General features: G+C 39.2%; 1 protein-coding gene across 1 annotated transcript in view; it reads left to right on the top strand.

Annotated features, from left to right (window-relative positions):
* The first annotated feature begins 2246 nt into the window (after positions 1-2246).
* The window catches only part of tex2 (testis expressed 2), a 32629-nt gene continuing 14563 nt past the window's right edge, over positions 2247-20312 (top strand). The window contains exons 1-3 of the mRNA XM_060892022.1: positions 2247-2423; positions 7835-7923; positions 17848-19465. Of these exons, the coding sequence (XP_060748005.1) occupies positions 17873-19465 (1593 nt within the window). The 5' untranslated portion in view covers positions 2247-2423; positions 7835-7923; positions 17848-17872. The remainder of the gene's footprint in view (positions 2424-7834; positions 7924-17847; positions 19466-20312) is intronic.

Consider the following 20312-nt stretch of genomic DNA (forward strand, 5'->3'; position numbering starts at 1 on the left):
TTTGTAAGTTGCTCTGAATAATGACGTCTACCAAATGGCATAAATGTAAATGTAAATGTAAATTTAAGACATGGTCCCATCTTAGACAGTGCATATATATGCACTGTGTTTGATGGGTGTGGCTTTGGAAGGAACACTGAAAGCTATGTCCTCTTTTTTAGTATGTTTGTAGGATGTATTTTCTGTAAGGAGACTTTACTGTAATTGTAATGGACTGCATGTAAATATAGATGACAATCATTAGGTCCAAAATTAATGAAAAAAAGCTAAAATAAACTAAAAACTGTCATTAAAAAGTGGTTATCAAGATGATTGATTTTATTTTGTTTTGTATCTGAAAATATCTGAAAATTTAAATCTCTTCTATCTGCTGTTACTTGATGAGTGATAATTGTGGCTATATTAATCTTAGAGATCTGAAAGTTTATATAAGTGTGTATCCAGTATCCTCTTATATTACTCTGTAATTTGAAATGGTGCACTAGGTGGTTTCTGGACAGAATTAGTACTGGAATTTTCAGACTGTCAAAATAATGTATGCTGGTCAGTGTTGCATTGGATCCAGAATCTATGCTGTTAACACAGAACTCGAGGAAGGTATTTACTCTGGATTCACCCTGGAACTCGTCGTTGTTACACTCAACTTTATATCTACATAAACTGCACTGTAAGAACAGTCAGTCATCATTTCATCCCAATCTGATACACACACTGTTGCTGCTTGCACTACTCAGACATCTTGTACTGTATACTGTGTATTGTACAAACAGTTGTTTTGTGACATACACTACTGTTATTTACACTAATTTACACTGTCACACTTTAGATATATTGCTGACTTGTCACATTCACATTTACAGCATTTGGCTGATGCTCTTATCCAGAGCGACGTACAAAAGTGCTTTTAAGTCTCTATTATTGAATACATTAACTCTGGTTCACTAGGTTACAGATTTAAGATACCATGAGCCTAAAACACAGTTCAAAGTTTTTTTATAGACATACATACAAAAAACAGGGGAGAAAGTGCTAGTTTATGTATTTCGTTAAGACGTTGGTCTTCCCTAGGGGAAGTTCATTCCACCACCTTGGTGCCAGAACAGAAAATAGTCTTCTTGTATACTTACCTCTTGCCCTGAGAGATGGTGGGACCAGCCAAGCAGTGCTGGTAGCTCTGAGGGTGCGAGGTGCAGTGCCAGGAGTGACGAGGGCTTTGAGGTGAGAGGGAGCTGGTCCATTTTTGGCTTTGTAGGCAAGCATCAGTGTTTTGAATCTGATGTGTGCAGCTACCTGAAGCCAATGGAGTGATCGCAGCAACCGGGTGGTGTGTGAGAACTTATGCAGGTGGAAAACAAGTCGTAAAGCTGCATTTTGGATCATTCGCAGAAGACAAATGGCATTAATAGGTAAACCTGCCAGCAGTGAGTTGCAGTAGTAAATTCTTGAGATGAGAAGAGACTGAATAAGTATCTGAGCAGCCTGTGTGGACAAAAATGGCTGAATCTTTCTAGTGTTGTAGAGATCTTTATTTAATCTCTATAGCATTGTCTGTAAACTAAATGTATAGTGTCATTATTTATGTCTGTACTTTTGAGGGTCACCAATGCAGCTACCAAATTCATTTGTGTGCAAAACAATCTTGGTCAATTAACCTGATTCTTTTTCTGCTTCTGATTAGAGGCCGGTCCACTACAATGTGCACACATTTACACATTCACAGTTAGACTAGCCAGTTCACTTACTGGCATGCTTCATGTTTTTGGGAAGTAAGAGGAAATGTCTGTGTCAGTTTCCTCTGAAACATGAGAAGACCTTTGCACAAAAGACATTGTACTGCAATTAGCATTTTATTTGTGGTCAAACTGCCTTTTTCCTTGAATGTCAATTCTAAATTTACCGTTAATTCTTCTTAGGAAATCTCTTGGACAAAGATACGTATAAAAATAGTTAAAATCTCAACGTTTTGTTGAATGTTTGTCATATAAATAAAAATGTATTCTGTTTAAAAATGTGTTTATTCTGTCTGACAGAACTTAATTTGATGTAAACTACGAAATTTGTAAAGTTAAAAAAAAAAAATATTTGATTTCTTGTCGTTGCTATACTGTAGCATCAGGGGGCGCAACGGCGTTTAGTTCACCAAAATAAACACGCCCTGGTACGCTGCGCACTTAATCGAGTGTCGAGCGTTTGAACACTGGTGCACTCGCATCCTGGAGATCTGTTTAGATTAGTTTTGTCTTAGACGAACCAATCCGTTTATTCTCTCTGACTTTGCTTCCTCGAGCTGCTGTCTGTCATTTCGTTTCCGAACACAGAAATGGTTCGACACGACGCGCGATTAATTACGGAAGCCGAATCGGATGTCAGAAGAGTGAATGAGACGTGACGGAGTTTAAAAGACGAAATGAAGACATCGAATGGTGAGATTGCGCTCACACCCAGTCGTCAGACGCACATAGGAAATTCATCCGTTCATCCGTCCATCTGTCCATCTATCTGTCCGTCTATTTGTCCATCCGTCCATCTATTTGTCCATCCGTCTATCTGTCCATCCGTCTATCTGTCCATCCATCTGTCCGTCAGTCCTCTTTCACTGAGGTTGTTCCGATTAATCGGCTGGATCAGAAACAACATATTTGATTTCTCAAATTCTCTGCATGAATTATCTGGATAATTTATGAAATCGGTTCTCATAATAATAATAATAATAATAATAATAATAATAATGTGTATAATATTTTGCTCCACTGTAAATGCACATTTAGTCTGTGATTATTAATATATAGTGTTAGTGTTGGTGTTATTGTTATTATGAACCTGCTACTATGCAAAGTCATACATCAGGTGGAAATGAAACATTACCAGGATCCTTTGGGTCAAATAAGGAAAGAAAGAAAAGCTGACACTGATCTGTTTTCTGTGATTAAATCTGTGATCTAGGAATCTACTGTAGGAACTGATCTTTTTTATGTGTTGGGATCCATCCATCCATCTATCCATCCATCTATCCGTCCATCCATCCATCCATCCATCCATCTATCCGTCCTGTTAGAACTGGACATAATTATAAGATTTGTTTGTTTGTTTGTTTGTTTATTTATTTATTTAAATGCAGTGATTTAAAGTTGTGGTTAATCAGAGAAGATCCAGGTGTGTATAGCGTGGAGCATAGCTGAGTGGTCAGTGAATTTTTAATGAAGTTATCGTTGTGAAAAGCAAAATTATCAAAGTTAGATTTGTTATTGAGTTATAATTGTGCTCAAAAGTTTGCATACCCTAAAAGAAATTGTTAAACATTACCATTCATTTGGGAAAGATGACTGATAATGCAAAATATATTTTTTTTATTATTTATTATTTTGTGATCGCGTGAAGTCATTAATTATCACATAGTTATTTGACTCCTTTTTAAAACCGTGATAATTGAAATCATCTAAACAACCCTGATCAAAAGTTTACATATTCTTGAATGTTTGGCCACATTATAAACACACAGGTTGACACTCAGAGATTTAAATGGCTATTAAAGGGAGGTTTCCACATTTGTGACTCATTGTAATTGTAATTGTCAGCTCATGAGGTGATGCACTGACTTGGCTGTATACTTTACCATGGGGAAGACAAATCTGTACTGATTAATCTTTGTTGATGTGGTGGAAAGTAAGATGTTCTGTTGATACTAAGCCACGGTCAGGTGGAGCAAGAAAGATTTCACTCACTACTGCCAGAAGAATTGTTTGGGACGCAAAGAAAAACTCACAAACAACTACGAGAGAAATAAAGGCTGCTCTGGAAAAAAAATTGTTGTTTCAAGGAGGACAGTAAGGAGCACAAATTACCTGCATGGTCGAGATGTCAGGAGAAAGCCGTTACTGCCCCCATGCCACAAAAAGGCCACTTTTAGCACATCAGACAGCCCCTAGACAAGACTCACCGCTTCTTGAGCAGAGTCATTTAGAGTGATGAGACCAAAACTGAACTTTATAGTCACAACCATAAACGATATGTTTGGAGAGGAGTCAACAAGGCCTACGGTGAAAAGTACACCATCCCCACTGTAAAGCATGGTAGGGGATCTCTTATGTTTGGGTCTGTGTGAGCTCCAGTGCCACAGGGAAGTTAGTAAAAACTGATGGGGAGATAAATGCAGCATGTTATCAGAAAATACCTAAAGACAATTTGCATTCAACAGCATGAAAGCTGCTTATGGGACGCTCTCGGATGTATCAAAATGACAATGATCCAAAGCACAAGGCAAGGTTGACATTCAAATGGCTACAGCAGAAAAGGTTCTGGAGGACATCACAGTCTCCTGACCTCAATGTCATTGAGCCACTTTGGATCTCAGACATACAGTTTGAAGACAATAAGCAATAATTTACAGGAACTGGAGGCATTTTGGCTAAAAGAATGGGCAGCTATACCACCCGAGAGAATTAAGAACCGTACGCACAATTATTATGAAAGACTGCATACCATTATTGATGCTAAAGGGGACAATACACAATATTAATAAGTAAAGGTGTGCAAATATTTAAACAGGGATTATTTCCTTTTTTGTTATGTTTTGTTTAATTTTGCCATTCTGTTATGCCTTGCATATTAACTTATACACATACACTTATTATATTAAGTTCTATAAGAAAAAAAAATGTATTTTACCTTTTTTTTTAAAAATGCTACACATCTTGCACATTCTCCCAAGGTTATGCAAACTATTGAGCACAACTGTATTAGCCTCTTTGACTGTTCCCTCTTAATTAAATGGGTTTAATCCAAACCTCTAAAGTAGCCTATTAATAATGTGAACTTGGACTTGATTAATTCATTTCATTCTTTTAGTCAAAGGCATATTTAAAGTCTATCTGAAAAAAAAAAATACAATAATATAACTTACTTAAAAGTAATATAAATTACTTTTTTGGAGGTCATATTGTCTTAAAGGTGGGGTCTCCGATGTTTGAGAAATGCTTCAGAAAACTGCGTTGGGCCGACAAACTAAACAAAAATCAAAAGAAACGTGTAGCCAATGAGCAGAAAGGGGCGGGTCTTGTCAATATGTGCGGAGAGAGTGTTCAGTGCGCATGTGTGATATTGGCAGAGAGCGGTTTTAACATTGACATGGAGGATAAAAACAAAGAAAGAAAGCGAAGAAAGGCTAACGATAAGGCAAGAAGTAGGACCCGTGTTAATATAGGATCAGCTTTCCAGCGCTGGAGAGAACTGAAGGAGCAGGAAGTTGGCGCATATTCTTAGATTTGAGTTTCCCGAGTCAATAACTCCTGAACTAAACGCTGTTACTACACAAATAACACCTCTTTTCTATCGTAGTAATGTAGAGAGGCAGCTACAACCACGTTTTGCTAGTAACAGCGTTTAGCTCAGGAGTTATTGACTGTTATTGAGGGTTAGGGGCTGTTTGTTTTGGTGATTTTATATGTCAACATTGGCTTTCAAACATCAGAGGCCCTACCTTTAATTGTCTAAATGTCTTAATAAGTCTTAATTTCCCCATTTTTTGAAACACCCTGATTTTTACAATGAAAGTGGATTTAGAAGATTCAGAGTATCATATTCCTGTGCTAATCTCAATCATTACAAAATGTGTTCATGATTTAAGATTTCCAAATCTCTTGTTAATGCTGATACAACATTATGGTCAGTATTCATTTAAAATGCTTTTTAATTGTATTTAACTTAACGTGTATGATCAGTTGCTTTTCAGAGTGATTTCCCAAAGGATCATATTGTAAAACTGGTGCTGCTTGTGCTGTTTATCCTAGCGGTCCTAATTTCTAGTCCTATTAGACCCCGGGGCAAGATCCTAGTAAATGTAGTCATTTTTTTTTTGTTCCAGCAAGCCTCATTCAGGACTTAACTGATTTTGAGAATAAAGAGTGTGATCAAGCAAATTGCGAAGTACAGTGGATTTCTGAAGGTCTGAGAGCCACCAATTGATCTTGTCATTGAAGAGATCTAAATAAAGTTCTGCCTAAGGTGACATAAACAAATCCAGTACAATGCTTCTACTTTTAGTGAAGTGTAGATAGCTATTTTTCTGCCATCATTAAAAACATGTACACATTGGGGGGGAAAGTAAAAAAAAAAGAAAAAGAAAATATATATAAGTGTACTGTATATCCGATCCATTAGTTGAGGCAGTTAAGTATTGACATGACTTAGTACACACATATACTAGAAATACAAACCTAATTAATTACTATTAAGACTTTTAAGCAGCCACAGTACTTTCATATGATATTCTGGTCCATGTTAATATGATTGCATCAGATAATTACTGCAGATTTGCCAGCTAGATATATTCATGTTGCAGATCTCACATTCTACCACATCCCAAAGGTACGGTATTAGATTCAGATATGGTGACTAGGGAAGGCTGTTGAACTACACTGTCATGTCACTGTCATTTTCATGGAACCATGAAAATTTGTGCCCACTCAGCAGTCGAAAAAAAAAAGGAAGGTGGATGTTTAGGCTCTGTGCAGGCCACTGAAGTTCCACCACACCACACATGTCTTTAAGTATCTTGCTTTGTGCTCCGTGGCATTGTGATGGTGGCACAGGAAAGTTAATTGGAACCAAGAAGCCTAGCCTACACCCTTAAAAGCAGACCATTATTCCTTTTCTTATCCCTTCTCCACCAACCTTTAGTGTTAGAACATTACTGCATGAATTCCTCTAGGTATTGTTCAAATGTTCTCCTTTTGTTCTGATGTTGCTTTCAGAGACAGGTTGGTACTCTGTTGTAAGTGATGCACTTTTTTATGCACTGTGATTCAGCACTTGGTGGCTCTGGGTTTGTTTGGTCTGCTGGTTCTTGGCTGAGCATTTGGTGCTCTTAGGCACTTCCATTTTCACTAAAATCTAAATGCATTAACTAAAAGCATTTCATAACAGATGGTGGCAAAGCTATCATCCTAAGAAAGTGCCATGTTTAAAGTCCATAAGCTCTTTATTTATGACCCATTCTAGTGCCACAGTCACATCACCAGAGAATTTTGTTCCTCACAATCTGAGAGTCCTTCGGGTGCTTTTTTTGCACTGAGGAGAGGCTTCCGTCTGGCCACTTTGCCAAAGCTCGGATCGGTGGTGTGCTGCAGTGATGGTTGTTCTTCTGAAACTTTGTCCCTCTTATACAAAAGCCATTCTACCTGATTGCTTAGTTTGGCCAGGTGACCAGGTCTTAGAAGAGTCCTAATTGTGCCAACTTTCTTCCATTTGAGAATCATGGAGGTCGCTGTGCTCTTAGTAACTTTCAGTGTAGCAGAATCTTTTTGTCGCCTTTCCCAGATTTTCAGCAATCCTGTCTCTGAGCTCTGCTGACAGTTCCTCACTGACTTCATGGCTTGGTTTTTGCTCTGATATGCATTGGTCAGCTGTGAAGCCTTCTGTAAAGAGGTGTGCCATTCCAAATCATGCTCAATCAATTGAATTTACCACAGGTGGACTCCAATCAAGGTGTAGAAACATCTCAACAACGATCAGGAGGCATCTGAGCTAAAGTTCAAGTGTTGTTGCAAAGTTTCTGAATACTTACATACATGTGATATTTAATTTTATTTATTTTTTTAATAAATTTATAGACATTTCTAGTATTCTGTTTTCACTTTGCCAATATGGGGTACTAAGTGTAGACTAATGGGAAAATAAATGAATTTGAACGATTGTAGTATCAAGCTGCAACATAACTCCATTTAAATAAGTGAAGGGGGTCTGAATACATATGCATCTGTATATATGCATATGTAATTTCAAGGTTTACATGTATTTTGTTGTAATCTTTAAATTATTCTATTTTACTGCTTTGCAGGTTGGTGGAAACCATGAGGCATGACACACTGTTGTGGCCCAATGCGGACACAGTTGCAGGGGCAGATTGAATGCTGCTGAAGTCTCAAGGTGAGTGTCCAAGCAGCAATGTGAACTCTGTATTGATCTGGTATCTGACTGACCACACATCGCTGAACTAATATGCTGAGGTTTGAGTGACTTTTATTGCCGCGCTTCCTGCTGTGGAGCCATAAAGAAATATTAGTAGTCTTGCAATTATACTACACACACACACACACACACACACACACACACACACACACACACACACACACACAGAGAGCCTCAGAAGCACTTTGCTTGCACAGCTGATGAAGGGCTTTTGTCTGAAATGTGTTCTGTTTCTCTCAAAACCTTTTACTGCTTCTGGTGTTATTATTTAAGTACCCTGCAGTTTACTTGTATATACTGTATGTGTATGTATATATTTATCGAGAGAGAGAGAGAGAGAGAGAGAGAGAGTTGGGATTGTTATTATAGGTATTTGGACAGTGACAGTTTTGTAATTTTGCCTCTGTACACCATCACAATTGATTTGAAATGAAGCACTCATTGTGATTGAGTGATTGACTTTCAGTTTTAATTACAGGAGTTTAACAAAAATATTGCATTAAACAATGCAGGGATTATAACATTTTTCCAAAGTAATTGGACAAACTAACATAATTATATGATCTTTTTTTTGTTTTTAATTGGATGCAAATCCTATGCAATGAAGTCTGTAACCAACGAACACCAGGGAATTTCCTCACTGACTTTCCAGCTCCTGATTCTTGGTCTTTCAGCCTCCAGTTTCTTCAGTTCTATTCCATTGTTGTGTTGTACAGAGGCAAAGTTTAAAAACTTGTATCAGTGTCCAAATTGATTTTGAGTATGTCAGAAATTCATTGTATACCACCACCATGATGATTTCCCAACAAATAAATTTATTAGAGAACGGCACCTCACACTTTTAAACGTTAATGGTTGTATTTCACGTTAAATCCATGTTAAATCTTCGGACTTTATTACTCTAGGAAACTGTTTAAGACATTTTTGGTTTTCTCAGTAACCTGACAAGCAGTGTGTTTTGTCTTGTTGCTTCAAGAGAGAGAATAATTATAATTATATGTAATCAATCTCTGGTCAAAGAAAATGACTAGACTAACATTTGGGTGTGATACCATAGCTCACATGCATGCTGTTTAATATTGCAACACCCCCCATGTAAAACACCTTCCAGCTTCCTTTTATCACAACAATAGGATTCTGTATTTGTTCCTCAGGATTTAAAGGAATAAAAACACTATTATACCTTTTAGTTTTTTCTTTTGCAGCACATTAAAAATGGAAACATTGTGTACTGCAAATATTAATAACATATGAATCTATTTATTGAACTCAACGTTTTTTTCAAACACTTTTGTTGTCATTTTATAAATAAACAGTAATCTTAAGCTGAAAGTTAAGCTGGGGAAGTCGTGGCCTAATGGTTAGAGAGTCTGACTCCTAACCCTAAGGTTGTGGGTTCGAGTCTCGGGCCGGCAATACCACGACTGAGGTGCCCTTGAGCAAGGCACCGAAACCCCTAACTGCTCTCCGGGCGCCGCAGCATAAATGGCTGCCCACTGCTCCGGGTGTGTGTTCATGGTGTGTGTGTGTTCACTGCTGTGTGTGTGCACTTTGGATGGGTTAAATGCAGAGAACAAATTCTGAGTATGGGTCACCTTACTTAGCCCTATGTCACATCATTTACTGAAAGCCTGAACTTTATCTATTAAATTTATCTGCTTGACAAAGATGTACTTTTAATGGAATAGGCCTACAGTTGCATGGTGGAAGAATGGTTTATCGCAAATATTATTAATAATAAATGCAATTATTTATTCTATACTTTGTATTTTAACATATTGTCTTTGTTGTCATTTTAGAGACGCCAAAGCCACTTAAGGACATGCTTTACAGGGTTTTATCACAGATATGCAGGTCTTAGGTTTTAATTTTTTTTTTGCTTTGCCTCATGCCTTAAAACATCTTTATCCATCATAAAAAAACTGCCTGCTCTTTCATATGCATAAACGCTTAACAATGCCACTATTTTGCATTTGCTGACACGGTGATGGCTTTTCTGGATTTAGTGACAGATCTGTGGTTTAGTCAGTGCATTGTCTATAGATCTGCATTACAAAAGCACCCAAAAAAAGCCGTTGTTTTTATAGTTTCTTCACCAGGGTCATAAAAATGTCAAAGATGAAGAATTATCAATGAGACTGAAAACCATACTGGCACAATTGCAAGAAAACCTGGCAACATATTATCATTATTATTATTCAAGCCTGCCTTCTGCTTAAATATATAGTGTTTTAAATGACTTATTTAAAATAATAGAAAGAGACTATTATAGTGTTTGCAAACCAAATAGGTCATAATATTTTCATGCATTTGGGAGTTTATAATTTGCATTTTGCTTTTCCTGTAAGGCCATAAATCTCAACATACTAACATTACCGATATCCATCATGGGACGAGGCTATAAATATCACCATACTACTCGGGTGCTTTTTATTCCTTCTATGTACAGTAGAGTGCGCTACTAATATGCTTACAATTTCAATGAAAATTTCCTACAGTAGAATAGTTCAAAGCTTCCTGGTTAAGGACATTACGCTATTGAACCACACCTCAGCATAGCTCCCGAGGCAGCCATTAAAAAGCTCTCAGCAGATATGATGAATGCTTAACTATCAATATCCGCCTCCTATACTGATTGCTAAATATGCCTTGTTCATTGTAGCCATGTATAATAGGCCTAATAATGGACAATGATCTGCAGGAAGTTAAATATACTCTCATGCCACAGATATGTCTAGAAATTAAGCTGAACTATTTTAAATACCTGCATAGTGAGTTGCATAATTTGTTTGATTTGCCAGATTATGCTTAGTGGGGTGAGTGTTGCTCTTTTATACCTCAATATTTAAATTTAGGAAGCTTAGATACTGCATTATGCCTAAACTGGTGTGTCAGATATTTTGCCTTTATGGTGTGGAGGTCACTTTCCAAACTGTTCCCATTAAGGTGGACTTGAGTAGCCACAAGTATTTTTTCAACAAAGCAGACGTACAGTGGAATCTTGATGTTAGAATCCTTGATGAAATTTGATGGTTTTGAGGAAGACTTTGCTGCAGTTAAGACATGCTGGTATGGTAAATTTGCTGTTGTTTTTTTTTAAGGTCATAAAACAAGCTGCTTTAAGCGTTTAAACTGCTAATGATACTTTCAACCTAATTATAGTTTCTACTTACCCACTTAAAGATAACTAATTATACTTTTATTCCTCATATAGTCTGTAGTTTTTTGATCATGTTTACAAGAACATTCACTGTGTCTTACAAGGCTGTAGGCTGCCCTTACCTTGGCTGCTCAGACCTCACGTCTGTGATCCCAGCATACAGACCACCTCAGAAGCTTGCCAAAGCGCTTTTTAAACAGGTGAGAACCTGGTTGGAGAGAGCAATATAAGCACTTCAGGACTGCTTTGAACACCCAGACTGCCATATGTCCAGAAAGGCTTCAGAATACCACCACAAACGTGGAGGAATACTCAGCATCAGTGAGTGGCTCCATCAGCAAGTGTCGAGATGATGAGACTTCCTTCAAGACCATCGCTACACGTGCAAGCAAGAAACTGGATGACTGCTGAAATGTGCTTGCTGTTCAAAAACCCGAGACAGCATAGGCCAATATGTCATTGTAGCACAACTCTAAAGAGAAAGAAATCCATGAATACTTCCTAAATACCCAGGAAACAAAGCACATGTGGGAAGGCATCCAGGCTACAAAGCTACGCCACATGGCTGTGATGATGATGTCTTGCTCCAAGATGCACTGAATGGTTCAAAACACAGAAAAACAGTGCGAGTGTGGATAACCACCTCAGCTCCCACCAACCAAGTATCTTGCCTGACTGCAGTAGACACGTGTGGAACGTGTGGAAAACTGACAACATACCTTGCCATGGTCTCAGGGAATGTACTTATCAACTTGCAGATGTCCACAGACACCTTCGACAGCTTTTTGAGCCAAGCAGTTGTCCCTTGTGCTTTAAGATCACTCCCATAACCCCTGAGCAGAAGAAATCATTTGTGTCCTACTGGCCAGTTACACTCCACATATTTTTTATTATGAAATGCTTTATGCAGCCGGTCATGAAACCCACAAAGAGCAGACCTACCACCACACTAGATTTCAGTACGCCTACCATCCTAACCTTTCAACAGAAGACACCATATCTGTTACCTTTCTTTGAAAAAATGTTTACAAAAAATAAAACGAGAATTATGTGAACATACTGTTCTTAGACATTGTTGTAGCATTCAACACAGACAGAAACTGGTAAAAAAGCTGAGCGTGCTGGGCCTGAACACCTCCCTCTGCCACTGTAGTCTGGACCTTTTGACTGGGAGACCCCACTTTGTCAGGATCAGCAACTCTACCACCAGCACACTGAACACTGGCGCTGCTCAGGGCCGTATGCTCAGACCACTGCTGTTCACAGTGCTGATTCATGACTGTGCTTCAAAATACGGTCTAAATCACATCATCAAATTTGCTGATGTCACTACAGTTGTGGGCAACAACGAGGCATTGTGCAAAGTGGAGGTGAACCAAACCAGCTAACAGACATGGTGTAGATACAATAACTTAATGTTGATATGAATAGAGAGATGATTGTTGACTTCAGGAGGCCCTGAGTAGACCACTTGGCAATGAATATTAACAGAACAACTGTGATGAGAAACAAATCACTCCTGGACCCAAGCTGAAGAGAGCTAACATCCACCCTCCTATCCTCGGTCTACAGAGGGACAGTAGACTTCTTCCTGACCAGCTGTCACACCATGTGGTAACTGGAACAGCACAGTGTCTGACCGCAAGGCCCTACAGCAAATTGGGAGAACAGCTGAAAAGATCATTGGGGTCTCTCTCACACATCTCTACAATAACAATAACAACTAAAACCTTATTGATTGTGAAACACCATATACAACTACCACAATAAAATTAACTGCAAATTCTTAAAGCTCGGAGTGTCTACTTTCTTATGAGCTATTAAGCCCTACCGTGGAGTATTAGATTAAAAATAAATTCAATGGCAGACATCTTTGTGCTATTGATCTTATCTTTTTTGATACCTTATATAATGACTATTTACTATGTGTAAAATATATGTATTGTTTGACTGTGGAATTTTTGAATATTGAGCAATACTTATTTAAATGTTGGAAATGTTATGAATTATGCCTTTAGTAATAGTTCGGCCTAGGTCAAGCTTTGCCTTTGTTATCCATTGTATGTTAAAGTGATATTTCATTAAAAAGGAGGCACAGGGAGAAGTCTAATGCCTGTGTCATTATTCTGCATCATTCTGTTATTTTTTTTCCTCATGCTGAGTTATTCTTTCCATTTTTTAAAATCGCCCATTTTTTCTGATTAAGGTGCTTGTCTCTCCACTTTATCTTCTTCCTATATCCCAATTCTATTCTTAGCATAGGCTGAATAACAGGTCATTCATCATTCATCATTCATCTTCTACCGCTTATCCGAACTACCTGTGCCTATCTCAGACGTCATCGGGCATCAAGGCAGGATACACCCTGGACGGAGTGCCAACCCATCGCAGGGCACACACACACACTCATTCACTCACGCAATCACACACTACAGACAATTTTCCAGAGATGCCAATCAACCTACCATGCATGTCTTTGTACCGGGGGAGGAAACCGGAGTACCCGGAGGAAACCCCCGAGGCACGGGGAGAACATGCAAACTCCACACACACAAGGTGGAGGCGGGAATCGAACCCCGACCCTGGAGGTGTGAGGCGAACGTGCTAACCACTAAGCCACCGTGCCCCCCTGAATAACAGGTATTAGTATCTATTTTCTGCATCTCACTCCACAGAAATGGAGACTTCCCATGCAGATTTTGGCCTTCTTGGTGTTTTTCTCCTACAGAACTCCCATCTGCCTGCATATAGAATGATTCTGTCTCACTCATACTCCTGTGGGTGTGTATGTAGGTGTTATTGTGTTGCATTAATGCCTGTAGTAGCTGCTTGTGTGGACGGTCTATCTGCTTGATCATGTCTACCTCCTACACAAACACACACCGTGGATTCTGTGGGCCAGTGGCTCAGGTACTGTCAACCTCTATGTAGATCTGTTTCTCAGGCAGACAGTTTCTCCTACAGCCTTTGTCATTTCTAATGTGAAATGCACCCAAGTTATTTCTATTATTATAACTGGACAATTTCTGAATTGATTTGTAGCCCCGTGTGCTAAGTTCTTCTTGATAAATCACATTGGTGGTCATTGGATTGCTGTAAAAATAGCTTTACAGTTGTTTACCTACTCCCAAAGGAATTCTGATCAACCCCAGCTTCTACCAGCAAAGAAAACTGGACCATTTCCATGTGCTAGATTTTTCCAACAAAAAAAAAAAAGGTTCTGTTCATCATCCAAAACATACGAGCTCATCTCTCAAGCACTGTAGATGATAATGTCATAGTTTAGGCTTGCATGGCTGCTTCTGGAACAGGCTTGCTAATCCTTATGGATGATGCAACTCATGATGGTTGACAGAATGTACCCAGCAGACTACAGAATTATTCTGTCTTCCAGTTTGGAGAGAAAGAAGAAAGAAACATCTTCACACAGCAAGACAGTGACCCAAATCATGCTCCCTTGTTGCCTTAACCCTTAATCATAACCAGGTCCATGGAAATGTTGGTCAAAGACTTTATTCAGGGAAGGCAATGGGACTACCATTGAAGGTCCAGCAGTCCAGCAGAATTCCTTCCTGTACATTTCACTTATGAATTTATATGGACTATGCATCCTGAATATGTAGTGAAAATGCACCATTGCATCTTAATATTCTATATTCTTCACCTCTAGCAAGTTTACTGGGCGCATACAGTCCACGAGGTCTCGACTGCACCACGCCTGATGTTTCATATTGACTGATGTCTTGTTTCCCGAAGATACTTTGACTGCAATAAAGCTGGGAATTTGCTCATTCTCATCCAAGCCTGAATACCAGTGTATTAGTGAAAGTAAATAGCTACTACCATAGGTAATTGGCCAGGACTCTGGACCACACTTTGTAGTGTCCACTCAGAGGGGGACTCTGAGTTCCAACAAACTGCAGCACCCTCAATTGTGCTGATGCTATCATGGACAGATCAATATAAACGTGAGGTGGAATTCCGTCCTTTGTAAAAATTAAGAGTGAATCAGAGTATTGTGTGTTTCTTCAGTGGACCCAAACCATGGCTTGTTTTTATTGCTGCCATCTGGCAGACACTACCCTTGCATCACATGCAGGTTCATAAGGTTCCATGCATACGCATGTGCTTGCATGTACTCCTACAAACGTCATGAACAGTCGCATTGACACCCTTTCCTAATCCACTCAGTTTTCACTCCACTCATTGACCACGCATTTTTCTGCACCATGTTAGCACTGCCATTTAACAATTTACTGGACTCTGCCACCTGACACCTCCTTATATGGTTAATAAATATTTTATTATTATATACTGCATTATGTACACTGGCAAGAAAAGTTTGTAAATGTCTTCACATTTATGTATTTTTGTCTTCTGCTGGTTTTATTCAATCAAGTGAATCACAATGGATTCACATGTAAATGGATCACAAAACAAAATAAATGAACAACAATAACAACTTTACTTTCATTAAAAAACAGCCCTTTGCAGCAATAACTACCTGACAAATCTGTGGCATTCTACTAAAATGTTTTTTTCAGATAGTCAGTTATAATTTCTTCTAAGAAATTGGAAATGCAGCACCTCTTAGAGGTTTTTGGTCCAGCTTCTCCTACACCAGCAACAAGGGGTTCAGTCTACAAGACTAGGTTTCAGTCATCAAAACTCCACTGTTTGTGCATCTCGGCTCACTGCAAACTTTTCTTTTTATTTGCCAAACTTAGTGGGGCTTTATTTTTTTCAACTCTGCCCATGAAGCCAGCTGACCTATCATTGAGTCTCCTATCACATTATTTCTTTATTCTCATGTTTGATGTGAACATTAACTGAAGCTCTTGTCCTGTATCTGTGTGATGCATTATGCGGTTGCCACATGATTAAATAAATAACTGCATAAATGGTTAATTAAATAACTGCATAAATGTAATAAGTACATGGTCAGTCTACGTATGTTTCTATGTGTGTATGTGTGCATGATAACAAGTACAGTAGGATAGGTTACATTAGTGTTTATATTGTTGTTGTTTTTAAACTTGCACTGATGTGGGCCGGACTACACGTTATTTTTACTTGCCTTTCTTCCAGTACAAGCACAGTGTGATTAGATTGGATTAGATTTCAGAAAGAATCTAAAGGGGAAAGTAAGGTACTTAGCTACTGTTAGATACTGGTAATGTTCATTCAGACAATGTGATACACATCATGATATGCAGCAGATAAAAAGGCAAATTAAAGCAATTATACAAAACAGTAAACGGTTAAAATAATAGTAAAATATTCAATTCAATTCAAGTTTATTTGTATAGCGCTTTTTACAATGGACATTGTCTCAAAGCAGCTTTACAGAACATAAACATAGAGCAGAAGGTAAACATAAGGAGAAGTATAAAGAATTGATATAATAAAAATTCAAGATATATATATAGTTCACAGTATGCATGTATGTATGTATGTATGTATGTATGTATGTATGTATGTATGTATGTATGTATGTATGTATATGTATTTATCCCCAATGAGCAAGTCTGAGGTCACTCAGGCAGCAGTGGCAAGGAAAAACTCCCTGAAATTGGTAAAGGAAGAAACCTTGAGAGGAACCAGACTCAAAGGGGAACCCGTCCTCATATGGGTAACACTGGAGGGTGTGATTATAAATATACAGTCAAACCAATGTTGTATTGGTGTAAGGATCCCCTGGAGTTCAGATCTCCTCTTAGTGTCACAGAGTCCAACTGGAGCTGGTAGATCTGTAGATGTCTCAGGATTCTCACAGAATCGGCCTCTTCGATACACTTCAGTTACTACTGATCTAATTCGGCTCCACAATGATACAATTCAGTTCATGTTTAATTCAATATTTATTGTTTTATTAAGTTAGGAGAAACATTTCCTGTTTCATTGTACAAGCTGCATTTTTTGTCATATTAAACTCAAAAGAGAGAGAAATGAGGCTCATGAGATGAATGACGTTTATATTTTGGGTGTTTTCTATGGCCGACTTTCCAGATCAATTTTCCAATTTAAATGTTTTTTTTTCCCCACCAATTTTCTGTCATTTGCTAGTACCTATTTCACACATAATACAACAAAAAAAGCTTCTGTTACTTTTAATCTTTGTCAGCTTTCTATTTTTTCTTTCTCTTGGCTATGAAGAAAAACAAAAAAAAAAAATTAAAAACATGATATTAGCTCATGGCTTTTTTTTTTGTCTTATGTCCATTTCAACAACATAATGTTTTATTACTGCTCTACATTTTGGTTGGTCATAGATGTGAGTCTATGGAGGACTGTCACCTTAGATTTCTACAGTTGTGGATTTTAGCCTTTTTTTTTAATTGTACCATGATTAATTGCTCTCAATTGTGGCACTGTAATACTATTAAGTGCATGTTTTTGTATAATTAACCCTTCTTGGTTTCATTCTGATTACTATAATGGATGAGAGTCTCAGGGTTCTCCATCTGGAATCTTGGCCTCTGGACCTTGTATAGCTTTTTGTTCATTAGGTAACAAAAATATTTTGTTGTCATTTACAATGTTGTAATTCTGGGTTTTGTCTATTATGAGGTCGGTTTAGTGGAAAAATTGGCTTTCTGTTTTGAACCCCATATGAATTACTCTGTACTGGGTACTCTGATAGTTAGCTTGCTACACCTGGTGATATTTGTGATATCTGCCAGAACTTTGATTTCACATGGCTATTTTCCTTTTGTTCACAGGCTCTGAGCCTTCTGGAGTGCTGCCATGACCAGTCAGGGAGGCAGTAATGTGGACACACCCAGCCACCTGTCTTCTTCACCATCCTCATTCCTCCGGTCGTCCTCCGGTCCAAAACTACATGTGCAGCGCTCGCTCTCCCGTGACACAATCACCATCCATTTCTCATCCCAGGGCAAGGAGGAGGAAGAAGAGGATGAAGAACTATACAAGTTGGCCATGTCAACATCTGCTGTGGATTGTGATGATCAGGGCATAGTCACAGCTTTGGAGGCCAGTGAGGAGTTGCTGTTTGAAGGAACAGGAATGGGTTCAGGGATGCCCCCTGTGTCTTCTACAGTAACATCATCTTCAGTGGTCACCCATACCCAAAGCTCAGCCGTAGCCATCCAGCCAGTATTCACCAGCCTTGGCTCCTCCTCCATTTATAGCCCTGCTAGCTCATCCTGGCCCTTGGAGCACTGGACCCAACTCCAACCACCTGCCGCATATTCTTCCTCTTCCACTTCATCTCCAGTCAAATCCACAGCTGTGCACTCAAAGCCATTCCTCAGCCTTGTGAGGTCTCTCTCCACTGAAGTGGAGCCTCGTGAAGGTTTCCCTTCAGCAACTGCCCCACAACCTATGCGACACAGACATCTGATGAAGACTCTGGTCAAGTCTTTGTCCACTGACACGGCCCGTCCTGAACAGGAAGCCGCATCACACCGCCCCCCTGATTCCCGTCGCAACCTGCACCTTTTCAAATCTTTTACCCAACCTCGTGTCTCAACCACAGCCAGTGGTGACTCCAAGACAGCGCCATCTTCGCCCGTTGCTTCGCCCGATGGGCGCTCGTTCTTTAAGGTACAAGAAGTTGAAGCACGTATCGAAGATACCAAGCGGCGTCTCTCCGAGGTAATGTGTGATCCCCTACAGCTACTTAGCAAGATTATTGGTGAGGAAGCAGGAAGTACTGCTAGTGGAGGTTCAGCGACTGGAACAACATGGGGTCTCCAACATCCCAAAAGTCTCTCATCTAGCGCTTCAGAACTCTGTAGTCTTACAGCCCTCAATGGGCACCCGGAAAGTAAAACCGACTATTGCATTAAAGAAGAAGATGACTTGGAGGGTGAAAGTCCACCAGGGATAGACACCAATGTTCCAGTTATACCCAAGTCCCTTTCAGTAGGACTTGACAGGTGCTTTATGTCAGTCCTGGCCAGGCAGGAAGATGAAGAGTTCTGTGAGCTCTACAGTGAAGATTTTGAGCTCTGCACAGACACGGAACCAGATGGTGACCTTGGCACCTCCACCCACCTCCAGCGGGGTAGCACAGCATGCAGTGAAGAACCAACTGAAGGGGGCGAGGAGGAGGAAGATGAGGAGGAGGTGCCACCGACCATACCACATAATGGACTTATCCTGCTTATTTCTATTGTGTATGGCTACTTTGTTTTGCCGTTACCCACGTACATAGGTGGTGTTTTGCTTGGAGTAGCTGCAGGCTTCATGCTAGCAATACTAGTGGTGTGGCTCTCAGCTCCCCGTGGCTCTTCTTGGGGTCCTCGCTTCAGACGATGTAAGAGAGAACACTGGAACGGGGTCCCGCTAGACATCAAAGAGCCAATCATCTATAAGGTAGGTCTTGGTACTTAATTGGTTAATAGCATGCATGACCTTATCCAAACATTTTTATAGCTGTTGTGCTGCATGAGTATCTCTCATGCACATTGTGACCTCTTATTTTGCTTGATTTTGTAAAAAGTGCAGTGCCAGTACAGCTCAATAATTCAGCTCAATAATTTTTATCACTCGTAAAAAAATTGTTAGGCACGACATAAAGTCAAGTGCAATGAAGGCTGGGTTTTGCCTGCAAAAAAAAACAAGTGTGACTGTCAAAATCTCCAGAACTGTGGCAGATTCTAAGACGCTAATTTTCTTAGAAAACTGCACAAAATCAAACAAAAGATTGTCACAACTTATAGTAGATAAAAACTTTTTACTACACCTTATAGTGTTGGTTTAAACATAGAAATGTCTCATTGATTTCGTTCATTTAAAGCGTTTCTTTGCTTTCCTAGTTCTGTTTATGTGAAAATAAAACAAATAAAAATATGGGCAAATCTGTAAAGTATACATGGGTTTTAGAAAACCTCTCTCTGAAGAAAGGGGAAGAGTTGTACAGTCTGATTTCCAGTGGGATTAAAAGTCTCCTGTGGTGAATGCCTGAGCTGTGTTTCCATGATGCTGAGGAGTTTTTGCACTCAATCAGAATCTCAGTCACTTGATCTAGTAAATCCAAGATGCTGTTTTGGGTGGTTTGCCATTTTTATCCCTGTTTAAAACCATGCTGGTTCTACTGCAGTGTCCAAAAATATGGAATAATTTGGTTATCTGTGAAGAACAGGGAGTATGGTAGTATTCCACGGGGAAGTCATGGCCTAATGGTTGTGGGTTCGAGTCTCGGGCCGGCCACGACTGAGGT

Source organism: Tachysurus vachellii, chromosome 18, assembly GCF_030014155.1.
Source record: "Tachysurus vachellii isolate PV-2020 chromosome 18, HZAU_Pvac_v1, whole genome shotgun sequence".
In the NCBI taxonomy this organism is placed as follows: domain Eukaryota; kingdom Metazoa; phylum Chordata; class Actinopteri; order Siluriformes; family Bagridae; genus Tachysurus; species Tachysurus vachellii.